Source organism: Mustelus asterias, chromosome 28 (genome assembly GCF_964213995.1).
Source record: "Mustelus asterias chromosome 28, sMusAst1.hap1.1, whole genome shotgun sequence".
In the NCBI taxonomy this organism is placed as follows: domain Eukaryota; kingdom Metazoa; phylum Chordata; class Chondrichthyes; order Carcharhiniformes; family Triakidae; genus Mustelus; species Mustelus asterias.
This window is the reverse complement of record NC_135828.1, coordinates 12,535,016-12,556,727: the sequence shown is the minus strand read 5'-3', so window position 1 is coordinate 12,556,727 and position 21,712 is coordinate 12,535,016. Positions and strand designations below refer to the sequence as shown.

General features: G+C 42.9%; 1 protein-coding gene across 3 annotated transcripts in view; it reads right to left on the bottom strand.

Annotated features, from left to right (window-relative positions):
* Positions 1–21,712, bottom strand: part of LOC144480245 (2-oxoglutarate dehydrogenase-like, mitochondrial) — a 93,809-nt gene that overhangs the window by 3,195 nt on the left and 68,902 nt on the right. For all 3 annotated transcript variants that reach the window (XM_078199512.1, XM_078199514.1, XM_078199513.1), the window contains exons 18-22: positions 14,554–14,625; positions 11,073–11,198; positions 6,982–7,054; positions 5,408–5,571; positions 1,616–1,770 (exon numbers count right to left, since the gene is read on the bottom strand). In XM_078199512.1, the coding sequence (XP_078055638.1) occupies positions 1,616–1,770; positions 5,408–5,571; positions 6,982–7,054; positions 11,073–11,198; positions 14,554–14,625 (590 nt within the window). The remainder of the gene's footprint in view (positions 1–1,615; positions 1,771–5,407; positions 5,572–6,981; positions 7,055–11,072; positions 11,199–14,553; positions 14,626–21,712) is intronic.

The following is a 21,712-nucleotide window of genomic DNA, read 5'->3' as shown; positions in this document are numbered from 1 at the left end:
ATATAAACAAAGCACTGGAAATATTCAGCAGGTCTGTGTAAAGGGAAATAGAGTGAAGTTTTAAGTTGAACGCGACTCTTTTTTATAATAATTGTGGTCATGAATTTTTAAGAAGTGATGAATTCATGTTGAGCATTTTTCCAGTTTGTCATATTTCCAAGGATTGCAACAATACCCAATAAATACAGAATTGAAATGTATTTGACATCAGCACAGCTATTATGTTGGGCTCTCTCTGGTATACAGTCACAGATATTAATATATAGTAACCTTATTTAATCAGCATTTAAAATGAGAAAAAAGGACGAAGAAAACTTGTATTTATGGAACAACTGGTCACATCTTTTAGTCATGATGTGGAGATGCCGGAGTTGGACTGGGGTGAACACAGTAAGAAGTGAGATGGAGCTTAAAGGCACAAACCAACCTGGTGTTGTGAGACTTCTTACCACATCTTTTAGACCATCCTTTGAATCATTTTTTGACATGATTGTAAGGAGAGGAATAAAACATGTAAATTGGATGTTGCAAGTCCACAAATGTGAATCTTTTACAGGCCAATTAGTCAATTTCTTTGTGAGATCAAAGGAAGAAGTGGTGACCAGTCTCTGGTCTTCAAACAGGCACAATAGGCCTCAGTTCAACATTTCATTCCAAGATTAATGCTCCCTCAGTGCTGGAGTGAAGTAGAATCCTCACAGTGCAGGAGGAGGCCATTCAGCCCATTGAATCTGCACTGACCACAATCCATCACAGGCCCCATTCCTGTAACCCCACATATTTACCCTGCTAATCCCTCTGACACTAGGGTCAATTTAGCATGGCCAATCAACCTAACCCGCACATCTTTGGACTGTGGGAGGAAACCCACGCAGACATGGGGGAAACGTGCAAGCTTCACACAGACAGTGACCCAAGTCGGGAATCGAACCCAGGTCCCGGGCGCTGTGAGGCAGCAGTGCTAACCACTGTGCCACCGTGCTGCATAGGATTGCCCAGCAGCTCATGTAAAAAGCTTACACTGTTGCAAAGAGAAAAGGCTTGCATTTTATGCCACCTTTCATTATCACAGCAGGTGTCAATGTGCTTTACAGCACATGAAGTATGGTTACTGTTGTAAAGTAGCCCAATCTGTGTACCACAAGGTCCCACAAACAGCAAAGTGGTAATGACCAGAAAATATGTTTCTTTAAAAAAGTAATACTGGTTGAGGAATAAATATTAGGCAGGATATCAACACTTTTTCCACTACTCTTCTATGAAATAGTGTCACGGGACCTTTTACATCACCTGAGGGTGGCACAGATGAAGCCCTAGTTTAACATCTCTTCCGAAGGATGGTACCCGACTCTCAACACTACATTGGGAGTATGAGTATAGATTTTATGTTGAAGTCGATGGAACTTAAAGGCACAAACCTACTGATTGAGACACAAATGCAGAGCCATAGCTGGCGTATTCTGAATTGTCTGTGTACCTTACAAGTTGTGTCACCTGGTGCCAACACTACCTGAACTGATGCCAAACTCCAATTTTGTTCTCTCTTTCACAATCGTTCATCTCAAGCAACATATCTAGAAAATGCAATGAAAATAATTCAAGTCTACATACTTACCAAACCGGCCTTTTAAACCGTACTGTCACTCTGAAACGTGGCCTCACATAGTCATAGTAGCCAATGTTCTTGTGCTCTTCTTGACACCAGACGAGTTCTGCGCTAGGATATTTGTTAATTTCCACTTTCAGGAGATCGAAAGGAAATGGTGATATCTGCAAAATGGGGACATCAAAATACAGATAAAAATGTGGAAAAAAATTCAAGTCCTAACTAAAACTGAAGAAGTGGTATCTCTGTAACCCTGTGCAGGGATGTTTCATAGAACATAGAACATAGAACATAGAACATTACAGCGCAGAACAGGCCCTTCGGCCCACGATGTTGCACCGACCAGTTAAAAAAAAAACTGTGACCCTCCAACCTAAACCAATTTCTTTTCGTCCATGAACCTATCAACGGATCTCTTGAACGCCCCCAAACTAGGCGCATTTACTACTGATGCTGGCAGGGCATTCCAATCCCTCACCACCCTCTGGGTAAAGAACCTACCCCTGACATCGGTTCTATAACTACCCCCCCTCAATTTAAAGCCATGCCCCCTCGTGCTGGATTTCTCCATCAGAGGAAAAAGGCTATCACTATCCACCCTATCTAAACCTCTAATCATCTTATATGTTTCAATAAGATCCCCTCTTAGCCGCCGCCTTTCCAGCGAAAACAATCCCAAATCCCTCAGCCTCTCCTCATAGGATCTCCCCTCCATACCAGGCAACATCCTGGTAAACCTCCTCTGCACCCTCTCCAAAGCCTCCACATCCTTCCTGTAATGTGGGGACCAGAACTGCACACAGTACTCCAAGTGCGGCCGCACCAGAGTTGTGTACAGTTGCAACATAACGCTACGACTCCTAAATTCAATCCCCCTACCAATAAACGCCAAGACACCATATGCCTTCTTAACAACCTTATCTACTTGATTCCCAACTTTCAGGGATCTATGCACACATACACCTAGATCCCTCTGCTCCTCCACACTATTCAAAGTCCTCCCGTTAGCCCTATACTCAACACATCTGTTATTCCTACCAAAGTGAATTACCTCACACTTCTCCGCATTAAACTCCATCCGCCACCTCTCGGCCCAACTTTGCAACCTGTCTAAGTCTTCCTGCAAACTACGACACCCTTCCTCACTGTCTACCACACCACCGACTTTGGTGTCATCAGCAAATTTGCTAATCCACCCAACTATACCCTCATCCAGATCATTAATAAATATTACAAACAGCAGTGGCCCCAAAACAGATCCCTGAGGTACACCACTTGTAACCGCACTCCATGATGAATATTTACTATCAACCACCACCCTCTGTTTCCTATCCGCTAGCCAATTCCTGATTCAATTTCCTAGATCACCCCCAATCCCATACATCTGCATTTTCTGCAGAAGCCTACCATGGTGAACCTTATCAAACGCCTTACTAAAATCCATATATACCACGTCCACTGCCTTGCCCCCATCCACCTCCTTGGTCACTTTCTCAAAAAACTCAATAAGGTTAGTAAGGCACGACCTACCTGCCACAAAACCATGCTGACTATCACCTATCAATTCATTACTCTCCAAATAACTATAAATCCTATCCCTTATAATTTTTTCCAACATCTTTCTGAAAAAGGCACAACAATTTTGTTGTTGTTACAACTTGTACAATCTTCAAAAGCAATTAATGGGAAGGCTAATTATTTAAGCTAATTATGCACAGATATTTTAATGGTGATGCATGTTACACAACTACAACTGCCTATTACAGTATTGGATTACAGTATTAGCATCATTTCGAACTACAATTTAACTACATAAGCTGAAACTAAAAGTGCTTTATGGATTGATTTTTTTTTAAATGAGCCTGTGAAACTGATCGAGAGTTATACTATGCTTCATGTTTACTCACTAAATAAAGTGACAATAAAAATTCTCTGGAAAGCAGGAAACAGTCATTTTTATTGGAGCTTGAAAATATATTAAAGAACAAAGAAAATTACAGCACAGGAACAGACCCTTCGGCCCTCCAAGCCTGCACCAATATGCTGCCCGACTGAACTAAAACCCCCTACCCTTCCGGAGACCATATCCCTCTATTCCCATCCTATTCATGTATAAAGAACAAAGAAAATTAAAATTATTCTTCATGGTAATGATCCTTTCACATGACCAGTCAGCCTTGTGGCTTCTGAATGAAGTTCAAATTGTGAAGCAGGCTACTTTGAGCAAAGGACTTGCACCAAGAACTGGGTTGACACTTGCCACTCAGTACTTTTTTTTAAGAATTAATTTTATGAGATGTGGGTTTCACTGGCTAGGCCAGCATTTATTGCCCATCTCTAATTGCCCTGGAGAAGATGGTGGTGAGCCGCCTTCTTGAGCCACTGAAGTATATATGGCTACAAGAACCGATCAGAGGCTAGGAATCCTCCTGACTCTCTAAAGTTCCTGTGGTGTAGGTAAACTGACAGTGCTGTTAGGGAGGGAGTTCCAGGATTTTGACCCAGCAATAGTGAAGGAACAGTGATACAAGTCCAAGTCAGGATGGTGAGTGACTTGGAGGGGAACCTCCACATGGTGGTGTTCCCATGTATCTGCTGCTCTTGTCCTTCGAAATGGTAGCAGTCATAGCTTTGGAAAGTGCTGCCCAAGGAACCTTGGCTAGTTCCTGCAGTGCATCTTGTAGATGGTACACATTCCTGCCACTGTTCATCGATGGGGAAGGGAGTGGATGTGAAAGGAGTGCCAATCAAGCGGGATGCTTTGTCCTGGATGGTGTAAAGCTTCTTGAGTGTTGTTGGAGCTGAGACAAGTGGAGAGTATTCCATCACATTCTTGACCTGTGCCTTGCAGATGGTGGACATGCCTTAGTGAGTCAGGAGGATAGTTATATTTATATTATATGCCTTGGCAAATTAGTTTCTGGTCAATGGTAACCCCTAGGATGTTGATAGTAGGGGATTTGGCAATGGTAATGCCATTGAATGTCAAGGGGAGATGGTTAAATTCTCTCTTGTTGGAGATGGTCATTACCTGGCACTTATGTAGCACAAATGTTCCTTTCTACTTGTCAGTCAAGCCTGGATATTGTCCAGCTCTTTTTGCAGTTGGACGTGAACTGTTTCAGTGTCTGAGGAGTTGTGAATAGTGCTGAACATTGTGCCATCATCAGTTCGTTCACAGAAACGTTCATCCCTTCACTCCAGGTTCTAGAGTGTGCAGATCGAATGTGCCAGTTCATTTTCTTTTCGAAGAGTATTCATTAAGCCTGCAGAGACTGCAGTCAAATACGTAGATTACCACACATTGCAATTATATTGACCAGAGTGTTCTGGTTTTGCATTTATCTCCACACAATGTTTGCTTTCGTGGATGGAAAATCAAAGTCAGAAAAGTGCAGAAGTCCAACGTGAATAAATTCAAAAATAAGATCTTAAAAAATATAATAAGGAAGTCCCAGAAGAATAAAGTTTAGGGGAGACGTGCGGGGAAAGGTTTTTCACACAGAGGGTGGTGAATGTCTGGAACGCACGGCCAGTGAAGGTGGTGGATGCAGGTACGTTTGCAACGCTCAAGATGTATCTTGATAGACACATGAACAGAAGGCGAACAGAGAGACAGAAACTGCGCATGGGCAATAAATAAGGATTAAGAATCAGTGCAGGGTTGGTGGGCCAAAGGGCCTGTTCCTGTGCTGTATTGTTCTTTGTTCTATAATTTTGACACACTGAACCAGACAGCCATTTCTGCACAAATCAGAATACCCAGACCTTTGCTTCTCTAAGCTCCATTTAAGCATTTACCTGTTCCAGCCTAACAATAGCCACCTCCTCCTCCATTTTCCTGTTTGCTCTTTCTTTTGCAAGTTCATAATAAACTTTGCCTGTGCAGAAAATTAGCCTCTTCACGTTATCTGGACTTTCTGCTGCAGGCCCTTCGTCAGATATGATGCGTTGAAATGTTGTACCTGTGAAACAGCAACAATATTTATTAGTAACTTGCTTCAAAATATGCATCATTGGACAGGAAGGAACAATGCATCATATTTGCACTGGGATTCTTTGCCTTTTTAAAACTAAAATAAGAGTGCCCAGAATGCAAAATTAATATAAACTGATCATCTGATGTTATACTTGGATACTGGCATGTTGTTTATTAATCTAAGAACGCCAACTCATACAAGTACATGTAAAGAACTGAATTTATACATGACTCATGAAAAATTCTGGAGTATTATGTTGATTCCTTATCTTGCACTGAGGTGAGCAATTTTTGCAGGTCTCAGTGGAAATACTATCAAAAGTCCAGTGCTTCTATAGTTGAGTTCTGGGCCAAATTTCCAAGTGTAACAGTAAAGAATTTGAAATATAAGGGGTGGTGTCTGGGTACGGCCAGAATCTCGATGGATATTAAGGAGAATTTCAGTGTAAACGGATTGCTATCTTCCTGGCTCCTTTTTAATGGCACGAACTGCTTCATGCCCATATCTGTGAGGGGGGATAGGACGGCACAGGGGGTAATTAGCGAGTGGCAGGAGATCTCCCACTAAGGTCTAACCCTCACTCCTATATTTCATTTCGGGTACTGAAAATGTGGTTATTTCTCTGCCGCTTTTGGAAGAGGAGATTAGCTTACCGAAAGATGTAGGGTCACTCAACTTGACCAGAGCAGGCACTGCCTCAGAGATCAGTAGCACATGTACTTTAGAAACTAGGCTAGAGGAAGCATCTTTATGTGGTCACTGGCCAAGTTTAGGACATTTATTATGTTTTAAGCACACATGGTCTCATTGCACGTCTAGGCCCCGACCTTTATCTTAGTATCAGATGGTTAATACAATAATTTCAATATTGGGAAAAATATAGAGTATTTATAACTTGATTCTCTTAAGATAATGGTGCTACAAATTGCATGGGAGACAAATAAGACACCTTTTCAACATATTCAAATGTTACATGAACAAACCAACCAATGTATATATGTGAAATTAATGTTTCTCTATATAATTTTTCAAGTAATTTTCAGTTGTTTAAAATCAGGTTACTCACAGGTGGTGTGTGGACGGAACACAGATAAAACGGCACCAGGCTATCACTGGCTCATGAAAGATGTTGGGCAAGATTCTTCTTGGGGTGGGGAGCTGGCGGGACTGGAGAATTTCCCCCGTCGTGAATGGCCGGAGAATCCTGACCTTTATATTTGGTGATATGCAAATGAGTTTGAGTGGAAGCTTGAGCAGAAGTCTTCAGTGCAGAAAACCATGCAACCCACCTGGGTTACTGACTGACTGCCCAAGACTGAAACTTCACTGCCTAATGTCAGTCTCGAATTTTTGACAATTCTTTGTGTTTTTTGATACTTTTAAAGCAAAACTTACCTTCTTTCATTTCATCAAAATGGGACTTGGCTTCTGGATGTCTTAGCAGAGATTTTGGTGTGAAAATAATCAACTGAAATAGGAAAAGTGTTAGAAGTTTACTATGAACTAGAAGGGCAGAACATTAAGAACACATTTAAAAATTAACACATATGCCAGTGATGTACTTCTTATTCATTTATTTTTAAAATTTATTAGTGTCACAAGCAGGCTTACATTAATACTGCAATGAAGTTACTGTGAAAATCCCCTAGTTGCCACACTCTGGCATCTGTTTGGGCTCACTGTTTGGGCTCACTGAGGGAGAATTTAGCATGACTAATTCACCTAACCAGCACATTTTTCAGACAGAGAGGAAACCAGAGCACCCGGAGGAAACCCACGCAGACACGGGGAGAATGTGCAGACTCCATACAGACAGTGACTCAAGCCGGGAATCAAACCTGGGTCCTTGGCACTGTGAGGCCTCAGTGCTAACCACTGTGCCACCGTGTCATCCACTATGGCAGTAATTAGTGATCTACAGGCCAATCCCACTTTTATGTAGTACCATTTTGCCGGATATACTGCTTTTACGGAATGAAAGTGATTGGGCTGTAAACTACGCATGCTGTGGCGCTGGCTGCGTCCTTCAACACATTAGATCTCTGGAAAATGCACCTTGCTGTTCAATAATCAACATAGTTATTAGTGCTAATCTATTATTGTGATTATGCAATCACATAAGGTAAGCTATGTATTTGTTAATGAAGGAAAAACACAAGCACAATGTTTTATTTTCCAATGTTATTAATATCTTTGTACATTTTACTATAACTTTGTAGTGACTGGTGAACTTGCACACGACCTGTGGGAGAGCGAGAGAGAGAGAGAGACCTCATCCGGAGGGAGACCACAGCCAGAGTGAGGGGTAAGGCTATCAGAAATTGGAGCTGAGTGGCTAACTATTGGTAAGTATTTCTCTCTCTTTAAATTCAGTAGTCTAGTTTAAAGGTCAATAAGCAACTCCACCAGTTGGCTAAGTGGCGGTTATGTCAATCAACTGAAGCCTGATTAGGGCCTCAATAGGTGTGAACACTTCGGAATTTTAACTGGTGAGAGAGTCACCTCAACCTCATTCTGAGTGAGGTCACAGCCAGAGGGAGGAGAAAAGCTATCAGAAATTTGGTGCTGAGAATTTGACGCTGAGGGGAAAGAGGTGCTTTCTGATTTGTTTCCTTGCTTTCTAACTTTTAAATCCTAGCCCTGCTGCAGTAGTACAGGACACAAGGGAAAGAGCTGATTGGTAAGTAATAAGGTCAGGTAAGTATTTAATCGTTCTATCACTTGGAGTTTCAGAGATAATTCTTGTGGTTTATAATTTGTAAGGGTTATATTCGGAAAAATGATGTCTGCTCTAAATTTGAAGACAAAAACTGCAAGACTAATTTTTTTTAAATTCTCTAAGTAAAGATGGCTGGGCAGGTGATGAGCTGTTTCTGAATGATGTGGGAGCTGGCAGATCCCATTGCAAGCTGCAATGACCACATCTAAAGCAAGAACTGCAGCTCAGAATTGATGAGCTGGAGTCGGAGTTTCAGATGCTGCGCCACATCTGGGAGGGGGAAGAGTTACCTGGATGCTTTATTTCGGAGGTGGTCACACTCCGTAGATTAAGTACCACAAATTGGGTCAGTGGTCAGGAACAGCAGGGGGTGACTGCAAGTGAAACAGATAGAGGGATCCTGAATTCAGGAACGGAGGGGCCTCAGCTCTTGACCTTGTCCAACAGATTTGAAGTACTTGCTCCCTGTGTGGATGAGGAAGAGGGCTGTAGGGAGGATGAGTTAGCTGACCACTGCACCATGGTACATGAGTCAAGAGGGGGTAGCAAAAAGACGTGGTAGTTATAGAGAATTCTATAATTATGGGGATTGATGGCATCCTTTGTAAACAGGATTGAGAGTGCTGCATGATATGTTGCCTGCCCGGTGCCAGGGTGGGGGATATTTCTGACTGGCTTGAAAGGATATTGGAATGGGCGGGGGTGAATCCAGTTGTTGTGATCCACATTGGGACAAATAACATGGGCAAGACTAGAAAAGAGGACCTGTTTGGGCATTATCAGGAATTAGGAACTAAATTAAAGAACAGGTCCTCGAGAGTTATAATCTCTGGATTACTACCCGAGCCACGTGCAAATCGGCATTGGGATGAGAAAATTAGGGAAGTAAACACGTGGCTAAAGGAGTGGTCCGTGAAATAATGCGGAACAAAGAAATGACAGAGGAACTGAATGAATACTTTGTATCAGTCTTCATGGTGGAAGACATCAGTAACATACCTAAAACTCAAAAAGAGTGTCAGGGGCGGAGGTGAGTATAGTGGCCATTACTAAGGAGAAGGCACTAGGGAAGCTGAAAGGTCTGGAGGTGGATAAATCAGATGGACTACACCCCAGAGTTCTGGAGGAGATAGCTGAAGAGATCGTGGAGACATTGGTGGTGATCTTTCAGGAATCACTGGAGTCAGGGAGCGTCCCAGGGGAGTGGACAATCGCTCATATAGCACCACTGTTTAAGAAGTGAGGAAGGCAAAAGACAGGAAATTACAGGCCGGTTAGCCCGACGTTGGTCATTGGTAAGATTTGAGTCCATTATTATGGATGAGATTTTAGAATACTTGGAAGTGCATGGTAAAATAAACAAAGTCAGCATGGTTTAATCAGGGGGGTTGGGAGGGAGGTCATGCCTAACAAATCTGTTAAAATTCTTTGAGGAGGTAACAAGCAAGTTAGACAAAGGAGAGCCAATGGATGTTATCTGCTTGGATTTCCAGAAGGCCTTTGACAAGGCTGCTGAGTAAGATAAGAGCTCAAGGTGTTAGAGGCAAAGTCCTAGTATGGAAGGAAGATTGGCTGACTGGCAGAAAGCAGAGAGTGGGGATTAAAGGGTCCTTTTCAGGATGGCAGCTGGTGACTAGTGGAGTTCTACAGGGTTCAGTGCTGGGACCACAACTTTTCATTTTATACATCATTGATCTCGATGAAGGAACTGAGGGCTAAGTTTGCAGATGATACAAAGATAGGTGGAGGGACAGGTAGTATTGAGGAGATGGGGAGGTTGCAGAAAGATTTGGGCAGGTTAGGAGAATGGGCAAAGAAGTAGCAGGAATACAATGTGGAAAAGTGAGTTTATGAATATTTTCTAAATGGGGAGAGAATTCAGAAATCGGAAGTGCAAAGGGACTTGGGAGTCCTTAGTTCAGGATTCTCTGGAGGTTAACTTGCAGGTTGAGTTGGTAATTAGGAAGGCAAATGCAATGTTAACATGTATTTCGAGAGGACTAGAATACAAAGCAGGAATGTACTGCTGAGGCTTTAAGGCTGTGTCTGATCACAATTGGAGTATTGTGAGCAATTTTTGGCCCTGTATCTGTAAGGGTGTGCTGGGCCTGGAAAGGTTCTTGAGGAGGTTCATGTGAATGACCCCAGGAATGAAGAGCTTGAGGGATGTTTCAGGATTTTGGATCTGTACTCTATAGAGTTTAGAGAAGGATGAGGAGGGGGGTTCTCATTGAAACTTACAGAATACTTAAAGGCCTGGATAGAGTGGGCATGAGAAAAATGTTTCCATTAGTAGGCGAGACTAGGATTCAAGGGCACAGCCCCAGAGTAAAGGGATGACCTTTTAGAACTGAGATGAGGAGAAATTTCTTCAGCCAGAGGGTGATGAATCTATGGAATTATTTGCTACAGGAGGCTGTGGAGGCCAGGTCATTCTGTATATCTAAGACAGAGATAAATAGGCTCTTGATTGGTAAGGGGATCAAAGGTTATGGGGAAAAGGCGGGGGAATGGGGTTGAGAAACTTATCAGCCATGATTGAATGGCTGAGCAGATGGCATTATTCTCCTCCTATATCTTATGGTCTTAAAATTGTAAGGGTAAACTCCATGATACCGGTTTCAAGGAAAATCTTTTTTACAGAATGAACTCGGCCCTAACATTTCTACTGTAACTTTAAACTCAAAAGGTGTTATTACAATAATATTTTTCTCTGATGAAATTCGAAATGACTATGACCGTAAAATAATAAGGAAAGTTTTTATACCGGCTTCCTAAATGGTAGCAGAATCTGTCTCCTCAACACATGAAAGTAGTTTGCCGGCGTGGAGCAGTTCACTATAATCCAATTGCACTCGAACAGTTGTGTCACTTCGAAATCTTCAGTGTAATCCTGAAGAAAAAGTCAGAGTATTCATAAAATTCAGGCAGAAATCACGTGACAAAATATTTGCAGTTTTTCTTTGAAATATCACGCAAGTTTACTTTAAATCATCACTTGCCTTTGCACTTTCAGATAGCCATCATAAGGAAAATCATTCGGGAATATGTTTTTTTAGCTGAAGCACACTGTGGTAATAGCTTAGTAAGAAGTTTAACAACACCAGGTTAAAGTCCAACAGGTTTATTTGGTAGCAAAAGCCACACAAGCTTTCGGAAAGCTTGTGTGGCTTTTGCTACCAAATAAACCTGTTGGACTTTAACCTGGTGTTGTTAAACTTCTTACTGTGTTTACCCCAGTCCAACGCCGGCATCTCCACGTAATAGCTTACACAGAGCTCTCTGTGAGATTATACTTTAAATCCTCAACCAAAACTTGAACAGGATAATCAGAATTTATTCTTACTGAATTAAAAAGCAGGAGACTGACTGTAACCAAGTCATTCTATTTAAGCTGGCATTTTTGTTCAAAAATTGCCTTTTGAAATTTATTATTCATTTGTTCAAAAACATAATTTTTATTTAATTAGTCACAAGTCGGCTTACATTAACACTGCAATGAAGTTACTGTAAAAATCCTAGTTGCCACACTCCGGCGCCTGTGCAGGTACATTGAAGGAGAATTTAGCACGGCCAATGCACCTAATCAGCACGCCCTTTGGACTGTGAGGGGGCAGGAACCGGAGCACCCAGAGGAAACCCACACAGATACGGGGAGAATTATGCAGACTCTGCACAGACAGTGACCCAAACTGGGAATCGAACCTGGGTCCCTGGCACTGAGGCAGCAGTGCTAACCACTGTGCCACCGTACAATTAAATGGTACAATCTTGCTATAACCTTGACACACAAATGTTACGACACCAGAAGCAAATCAAACTAAAAAATTTTATCCATCTAGGGAGCGTTTGGGTAAAATACTGATGTTGCCAATAAAAAGATTTGTGTAATGCAGCACAGTACTGCATCTGTGCTCTATACAAGCTTTGTAGCTCATTAATCTGGTTTCGAAACAAAGGTGCAATCTGCAAGGGTTATCTGTTGCTATGGTTTATAATAGGTGCTTGCCAACAGCTTTTTAATGAGTTTAATTGAACATAGCACAGTTCAATGCTTCAATGTATTGGTTAACCAAATAACGCATTAAAGTAAAAGGCATAAACCCAGTAACCTTCCTTAATTTTCCTTCAGCAATTTGATTTTGTGCAAATGTTCGGTACTTTAAAACAGCAATAAGCATCGAAAATCTGAATTGTAACAACTCACACTTGCCCAAATCAATTTAATTTAGATTTAAAAGGACAATATATGCTGCCTAATTTAGTGGACAGTACACAAAGTTTTGGAGATATACCTTTTGTTGAATGAATTCCAACTTCAGATTGTATTGGTACAAATGAAAAGTGGTTTAGCATCTGAATTCGTTTAACTGTGATATGTCAGCATCAATTTTAAGCTAAAATTAAAAATTTGGGACAGTATCTAAAAGGGCGGAGGTCTTGTGGTGCAGTGGTAGTGTCCTTACCTCTAAGTTAGAAGCAAGTTCAAGTCCTATTTCAGGACTTGATAGCCAGAGCAGCTACAATGTAACCAAACAGATTGATTATCAACCTGTAAATCCTTCCAAAGCCCCGGCAGCAGTTGGCAAGAGTGGGAGAGTTTCCTGGTCAGCCATACTGCAGAAGGCAAATGGCTGACCAGGCATAATCATGGATCAATCCGGGGAAATCCATGGTCGTCAATGCCCTTTTAGGGCATGGGGCCTGGAGGAGGAGAATCTAAAAGGGAAATTAATTGATTTCCTCCTTTGCAGGTTGCTCCATGAATTAGCACCCATCCCTTGGTGGAAAAGTTGAGCCTGTAGACTTCTACATGACCATCACCAACTCAATTCTGATTTACAAGCTCAACTTGCAGCTTGTTGAGTTAGATAAGGTCAATCCCAACTCCTCCCAAATACAGAACATCTGGCCTTCATTAATCGAGGGATTGAGTTTAGGAGTCGGGAGATAATGCTGCAGCTTTATAGGACCCTGGTTAGACCCCACTTGGAGTACTGCGCGCAGTTCTGGTCACCTCATTACAGGAAAGATGTTGAAGCCATTGAAAGGGTGCAGAGGAGATTTACAAGGATGTTGCCTGGATTGGGGGGCATGCCTTATGAGGATAGGTTGAGGGAGCTTGGTCTCTTCTCCCTGGAGAGACGAAGGATGAGAGGTGACCTGATAGAGGTTTACAAGATGTTGAGAGGTCTGGATAGGGTAGACTCTCAGAGGCTATTTCCAAGGGCTGAAATGGTTGCTACGAGAGGACACAGGTTTAAGGTGCTGGGGGGTAGGTACAGAGGAGATGTCAGGGGTAAGTTTTTCACTCAGAGGGTGGTGGGTGAGTGGAATCGGCTGACGTCGGTGGTGGTGGAGGCAAACTCGTTGGGGTCTTTTAAGAGACTTCTGGATGAGTACATGGGATTTAATGGGATTGAGGGCTATAGATAGGCCTAGAGGTGGGGATGTGATCGGCGCAACTTGTGGGCCGAAGGGCCTGTTTGTGCTGTGGCTTTCTATGTTCTATGTTCTATCTCAATTTATTTCCAACAATGAATCACAAAGCTGGTGACTCAAATTTCCTGTTACTTGAATCTACACGCCTTCCTTCACTAAAAAGCAAAATACTGTGGGTGCTGAAAATCTGAAATAAAAGCTGGTCAAGTGGTAACATTGGATAGAGAAACTGTTAACCTTTGAATGACTTTTCATCAGAACTCTTCCATTGTTTTGTTAATTCTCACATAGGTGCGAGATGCAAAGCAAAATGTTTCGTATTTTAGTCAGGGTTAAGGATTGAAATCATCTTATCTCTTTACATTACCCCTTTAAAAAAGGGAAGGTGTGCAATTTCTGCAGTTCAAGCATTCACATAATGCTGGGTTGACACAAAACCGGTGACATGAGATTTCTGTGTACTTGATGCAAAAGAATTGATTGTAAATGGGATTTGAGATCAGTATAAAAATAAAAACTGTACAAGGGATTTCAGAGTACACATAGGATAATGTTTGATTCAGTTCATGTCCTTTTATATTTATTTACAAGCAGCAAGGCAAATATCACTTTAAACCTTTCAATTAAAAAAATTCTACCTGTATTTTATACATGCAATGAAGGTGCATCAAAGCTGGTTACCAATTAATGCTGTCAGTTTTCTGCATTATCACTTTATTCTGAATGTTTTATTTTATATGGATGCTATTTTACCATTACGTGTCTTTTGTGGTTACACAGAATAATGGACTGATATTTAAACTCACAGGATATACGTCCGAATCTTCATTGCACATCTGTAGGAATCGTTCGGGTCTGCCTGAAGAGTGCTCCGGACCCTAAATTATAAAAGGCCAATTAAGTAATTGGTATAAATGGGAAACTGGCACATTCTGAAATGGGATGAAATAGCCTGAATACTTAGTGCCATAAATTCTCAGAACAGGTGGCAGAATTGAACAGATTCAATACCCTTGAACATCAAATCACAATTTTCCAAAACAAGGCTACCAGAAGACAAGGAACTTTGCTTAGTTTAGATATTATCTGAACTTCAAGATTTTGTTAGAACATCCAACCCTCAAAACCTTTTTTTAAAATAGATATCATTAGTCCTCTTGGATTCACCAGCATTTAAAGTGGCATTGGGTGCTGTAACAAAATTGAACCTTAGAAACAGTGGCGGTCAGATAGATACCATAGTTGATGAGAAAATTGCTACTTAAAGAATTATGATACAACTTGGCAAAGTAACCGCAAATTATTTTCAAAACTGCCTGCTTGATCGCACCCAATCTACCATCTTAAACATTTACTCCTTCCATTACCAGCATACAGTGATTGCAGTGTACACCAACTACAAATATACACTGCAGCAACTCGTCAAAGCTACTTCAACAAGCCTGCAACATCTAATGCTTAGAAGGACAGGGCCAGCAAGTTTTATTTTTTATTCATTCATAGGATGTGGGTGTCGATGGCCAGGCCAGCATTTATTGGTCATCCCTATTTGCCTTTAGAAAGGTGGTGGTGAGCTCCCTTCTTGAATCACTGCAGTCCATGTGGTGAAGTTCTTGGATTTTGACCCAGCGACAGTGAAGGAATGGTGATACATGTCAGAATGAGGCTTGATGGGGAACTTCAAAGTGGTGGTGTTTCCATGCATCTGCTGAGGTCGCAGGTTTGGAAGGTGTCGTCAAAGGATGTTGCAGGTTTGAAAGGTGCTGTTGAAGCTCCTTCGTGGGAACACAAGCAGTTACCAATTCCCCTCCAAGCCAAATAATATTCTGACTTGGAGCAGTACTGCTTTTCTTACACTGTCACTATATCCTGGAACTCCCTCCCTAACAGCACTGTGGGTGTACCTACACCACATGAATGGCAGCAGTTCAAAAAGGTTAACTAGAGATGAACAATAAATGCTGGTCTTGCCAGCAATGCTCAAAGTTCACAAATGAATAGAAAATCACTGATTTAATGACGGTAAGCACAGAAACCAATTTACACAGCCCGACATTACAAACAAAACTTATCTGGCTAAACAATTAAGTTTTTTTCTGATGGCTGAGTGTGGAATGTTAGCTGTGACACTCGGAGGACTCATCCCCTTCTTCACATAGTGCACTGGGATGTTTAGTGTCCATCTGCACTACTGAGAGGCACCAGGGCCTTATAACCTGGTACTTAAGTTGAAGTATTCATTGTTGACTGAAGGATGTATACAGTGGAATCTGTGGCAATTGTGTTAAACTGATATAGTTCCACTAGGTTGTTACTTATCTAAAGGTTGTGCTTCCATAGTTTGGTTGTTAACAAAAACCAAATTGCAGAAAATATTTTCAGCTATATAGCTTAAAAGCACTAATTTAGTAAAGATATTAATACTACATTGTCCAATAAAACCACTTTTCAAATTATGTTTGCAACGACTCTCATTTATATTCGCTTTGTAATACTACAGTAAATACTGTTGCCTAAACTGGTGCCCACTTTAGCTTAATTAAGGCTAAGGTTTATCTTTGCAATTTCAGCTTATACATTTGCAATATTAATTACAAGGCCCTAATCACAAGATGGATGAAGCTTTAATATTAATTATCTCTTACATAAGTAAGAAGCACTACTCAGCTCAGTAAATTAGAGGAAAAAGAAGTGCAACTGTAGGCACATTAATGATTGATAGTCAGGATTTTAAAAGTAGGTTTAAACCTTTAGTGGAAACAAAATCTCTGACAAGCAGCTACTTATTGCTCCTGCTTTTTAAAAGTCGAGCTGAAAATAAGCTACCCCTGGTTTGTCTGCATCCCTGTTTGTAAAAATCTTGATAAATTAGTCAATGAAATTCATGCACAATTCAATTATTTATTTTGATAGCTCTCACTAATTAAATTGGGGGGTTGACTTCGAAGGTCTTCCTTGGGATGCGGCTCTTGTGGCTGAATCTCCCCTTATTGCTCTGGAAAATGTGCAAATCACTCTTAGGATGGTGCACCTTTCTGGTTTAAAAAAAAAATCTTTATTATTGTCTGTTCTGTAAAACTTCTGTTGAAGGCCTGGTCTCATTAAAATCCACACTCCCCCTGAACACCTGGCAGCCTTCCAAATCACAGCAGCACATCATTCTACATTAGAAATTGCCCTGGGTTGATTTCGGAAGCCCCAGATCTCTTTGAAGGCTTTGATTGACAGAAGCATTCAATTTCACGAGGGAGAACCCTTTGCTTTTCCTCTGGCCCCATTTTTTAAAACACTGCAGTTTTTATCCAAGCCTCTGACCTTCCTCAAAAGCAGAAATATTTTCCAATGCTTTTTGTAACCATTCTTGCCTGCAAAGCTTCTTACCGAACCCATAAGCTTCATATTACCACATTTTCCTTTTACTGCATTTTAAAAACTCTGTCTACCTTCAAGTTTGGATATCTGGGGTTTCTAACTTTGAGTTAGAGGAGGCTGAGGGAAGATTTAATTGAAGTACATAAAACAATGAGGGTGTCTTGACAAAGTAGTTATGGAACTACTAAAAGCAGAGAAGTCAGTCACCAGGAGGCATAGGTTAAAAGTGACAGGCTGCAGGAGTAGAGGAGTTGGGGGGGCGAGGGGGAGGAGGAGCAGAAAGCTTCTAAAACATGCAGTGTGCATGGTTATCCATTAGTAGAACCACGATTTACTGGTTACTGTCAAGGACTGAAAAATGAATCTCCGACACCTGATGGGCTGACTGGCCTCCTCCTCTGCTATTATTTCCTATAAACCCTTGGCAATTGCCTCACTTCATCCAATGAGACCTTCAGCAGGACCATTCATACGAGTTAAATAAGACCTCAAAATAATTTTGCCAATGGCGTATGAGATGAGGATGTAGAATCTTGTCCATTTGAACACTGGCTCCCAGAAAGTTCAGAAGTTTGACTTTTGTTGTGCCGACCTTGGAGTTGAAATTAACCTTAGAGCTATGATCATACCACACTTAACAAACACGCCAGATCCTACATGTGAAAACTGTTCATTAAAGCAGTAGACTCTTTCTATATGATTTTGCTTTCTCCTCATCAATGTCCACCTTCTTAAGGACTGTTAATTATATTTCAATGTAATTCATTGGCACCCTGGGACATCATGAGGACAGGATAAGATGCTATGTAAGAACGCAAGTGTTTTTTGATGGTTCTCTGGTCGGTGTGCAGACTCGATGGGTCAAATGGCCTCCTCCTGCACTGTAGGGATTCTATGATTTATGAGTGAGCTGATGGGCAGCTAGTCACGAGGAAGTATGAGAAGACTAGTATTGGGATAACTCTCCCTCCCTGTGTGGAGAGTAATCCAATGATTAGATGAGATTGGAAACTTGTGAGGCATTATATTTGGCATATCTCTGCTTTATTGCATACAAGCTCAAAACTCTAGTGTATTGTGCCTTCCCCAATGCTCCTGCGCTAGGTACAATTTCAGAACTGCACCTCATTCTATTATCATGGGTATGTATGAAAGATGGAACCATTGAGATGCAGTTGTCATGGGGAAAACTACAGGTTTGAATCAGTTATATCACATGTTAAATGGACACTGTGTGGAATATCTAATTAGTCTTGTAATGAGCTAAATTTCTGGGGAGCAATTCAGTTACAGGCTTGAATGATTTTTTTTGGGTTCTTACTGCAGTCGAGACTGTCAGAGATAAGTCCAGTTATAACTCCAAAAGATTGGCCTCATAACAGATCTAAATGAAACACTCCCTGCAATGTGAGACTGGGTTATTCTTCCTTCAGTTATTCTGAAAGAACAAAAAGCAGAAATGTTCTTGAATGTCAGCTTAACAGCTGATCGCCAATGCAGAGCATGACCACAGTTGTAAAATAAGCATAAAAGATGAGGCAACTCAAAGTAACGATAAAATAATGCCAGGCTTGGGTTGCAAATGACTGAATGTTAGAGAAGGAAACAGAGATGAGGATTTTAGCAGGAACTGGGAGAAAGTAGGTTTGAGCAGCAGACTTTACAATGGGTCGTGTTTTCAACATTCTTGGAGCTCTAGAGAGGAGGAATATTGTGCAAGATAATGGGCCTGATTTTACCATTTTGAGACTAAGTGCTGAATCTGGGCATCAAATAGATCCGCGCCTGGAATCCTCTGCAGCGCGCCCATACGCGTTTTGCTGGCTCCGGTCCAATTCGTGCTGTGGGTGGGGCTTAGCGCTGGCAGACCGATCGGAGTTCTGAAACGCGCATGCGCAGTTCGAAAAAAATCTGACAGAGCGCATCCATGCGTCAAAGAAAAAAAAAAGCAGAAAGCGGCTCTCTGACAATCATCCTCTGGTCCGCGAGGGGGGGGACCCAGATCACTCTCTGGTCGGGAGGGGGGGTTCTGCTGCCAGTCTGCGGCCGATCAGTGGGGAGGGAGGGGGCAGGGGGATCCGCCGCCACTCTGCGGGCGATCCCTCCTCCCCACCGGAGGAACGAATCCCTCCTGCCGGAGTGGACAAAACCTTCAGGATGAAGCGATTCCTCGCTAATAAGTTGAAGCAGAACCGGCCGATTCCACAGTGGATCCGCATGAAACCCGGCTACAAGATCAGTACAAGTCCAAGAGGAGACACTGGAGAAGGACCAAGCTGAGCCTGTAAAGGGATACACCATCACTGGTATGCTACAAGCCACAGATTACTCTTCCCTGCAGGGGCAAGAGAGCAGGAGAGATGGCTGTGGCTGGTAGTGTACCAGTGATGGTGTATCCCTTTACAGGCCCAGCTTGGTCCTTCTCCAGTGTCTTCTCTTGGACTTGTACTGATCTTGTAGCCGGTTTTCATGTGGATCCACTGTGGAATCGGCCGGTTCTGCTTCAACTTCTTCGCGAGGAATCGCTTCATCCTGAAGGTTTTGTGGGATGGCATGGCCGCACGTCCACTGCGGCAGGAGGGATTTGTTCCTCCGGTGGGGAGGAGGGATCACCCGCAGAGTGGCGGCGGACCCCCCTACCCCCGACCAGAGGACGACCTGGGTCAGGGAGCCGTTGCAGTCGCTGACCCCGCTCTTCAGAAGCAGCAGCGACGACTTCAGACTTATTTACCAGGTCGTTAAAAGCGCGGATCCGGATCGGGCCAGAAGACGGTAAAGTAGGATTTGGTGGTAGAGTTGGATGCGCGGTTCATTAAGTCGATTTAAATGCATACTAATGCATTTAAATCGTCGGACTGCCCGATTCGGGCGCGGGCCCGATCAGGTGTCGGTAAAGCCACGATCTGCTCGGAATCGGGTGCAGATCGTGGTACAGGCCCGACACCCAACTTTACCCCGATTTCGCACCCGAAAACGGGCGCAAAGTTTTGGTAAAATCAGGCCCATGGGGTAGAGTTCTCCCAAAAAAATTCTTAAGTGTCGAAATTGCATGAAAACTGGAGTAATCCATGCTGGTTTTTTCAGTGGGAGTTCAGAGAAGAATCTCCTACACTCTGTGCACTGCAGAGGCCACCAGCGTGAATATCATTACATTTCAGGGGGCAGGGCCTATTCCCGCTGGAGAGGCGGAAATCAGCATGCTGAGTGGGCCACTGCGCATGCGTCGATCTGTCAGTGCCGAGATCAGCACATGCACGATGGCCCCATACTGACGATCTCCCGATTTGCTGGCCAGCACTGCAACGCCGGCTCTCCACCCCGCCACGGCCCGATGCTGTCCCCTGGGCCCAGCCCCGAATCCCACCCCCTGCAGTGCTGACTACAGCATGGCAGTGGGACCCCCACCCCCACCGATCGCCCGTTAGGCCCCACCCTCTTGGCATAGCCCTATGCCCAATGAGTAGTGCCAAGGTGCCCCCTGGGCATTGGCACTTTGTGCCAGGGGACATAGGATAGCACTGCCAGGGTGCCAATGCCCATGGGGGTATCACCCCCTACTGCCTGACCCTCTCAGGGGGCCCTGATTGCACGCCCTTCACTCCAAAGGGGTTGAGCTGCTCGCTCCCCGAAAGTGAAACACTCTGGCGGGGTGGGAGAACGATGTGGAGATGCCGGCGTTGGACTGGGGTAAGCACAGTAAGAAGTCTCACAACACCAGGTTAAAGTCCAACAGGTTTATTTGGTAGCAAATACCATAAGCTTTCGGAGCACAGCTCCTTCGTCAGATGGAGTGGATATCTGTTCTTGAAGCCAGCTGACCCGCTAATCACATTCAAATAATATTGAAATGACCATTTAAATGGTCTGTGCGTCTCCTTGCCGATTTCAAGCACTGAGCATACGCCGCTGGAAATCCAGCGCTGGGAGACGCAAGCAAAGCGCAAACCCTCATGCAAAACCCGCAAATTAGCTGCCGCAGGATTCACCAGGCCCGCCATGCTAAAAGATTAGCGCAGCGGGATGGGAGAATCGCGGCCAACATATTTGAAGCTTAGAATGAAGAGGATAGATATTCAGAGGAGCATTAATCATAGCAATAACAAATTAGGGCAGCACGAAGACACAGTGGGCAGCTCTGCTGCTTCACAGCACCGGGGACGTGGGTTTGATCCCAGCCTTGGGTGACTGTGTGGAGTTTGCACGTTCTCCCTTTTGTCTGTGTGGATTTCCTCGGGGTGCACCGGTTCCCCCCCACAGTCCAAAGATGGGCAACTTAGTTGGATTGGCCATGATCAATGTGCAGGGTTACGGGGATCGGGCCTAGGTAGAGTGCTGTTTTGGAGGGTCTGTGTGGACTCAATGTACTGAGTTGGGTTTTATAACGAGCTAAAGGTGGCTGGGAAGATACATTTTTTTTAAGCATGAAAGATTGAGGTCCGAGGATACAGTAAGACCAAAAGTAATCATCAAAAGGAAAAAGATGTCATCAATTTAAAATTGTTCATTGCATTTCAAAGTATATCATTGTTTAAAATTTTCTAATCAGTATGGCAGGGAAAATTTGCCTCATCAATCTGTTCAGTAATTTTGTTC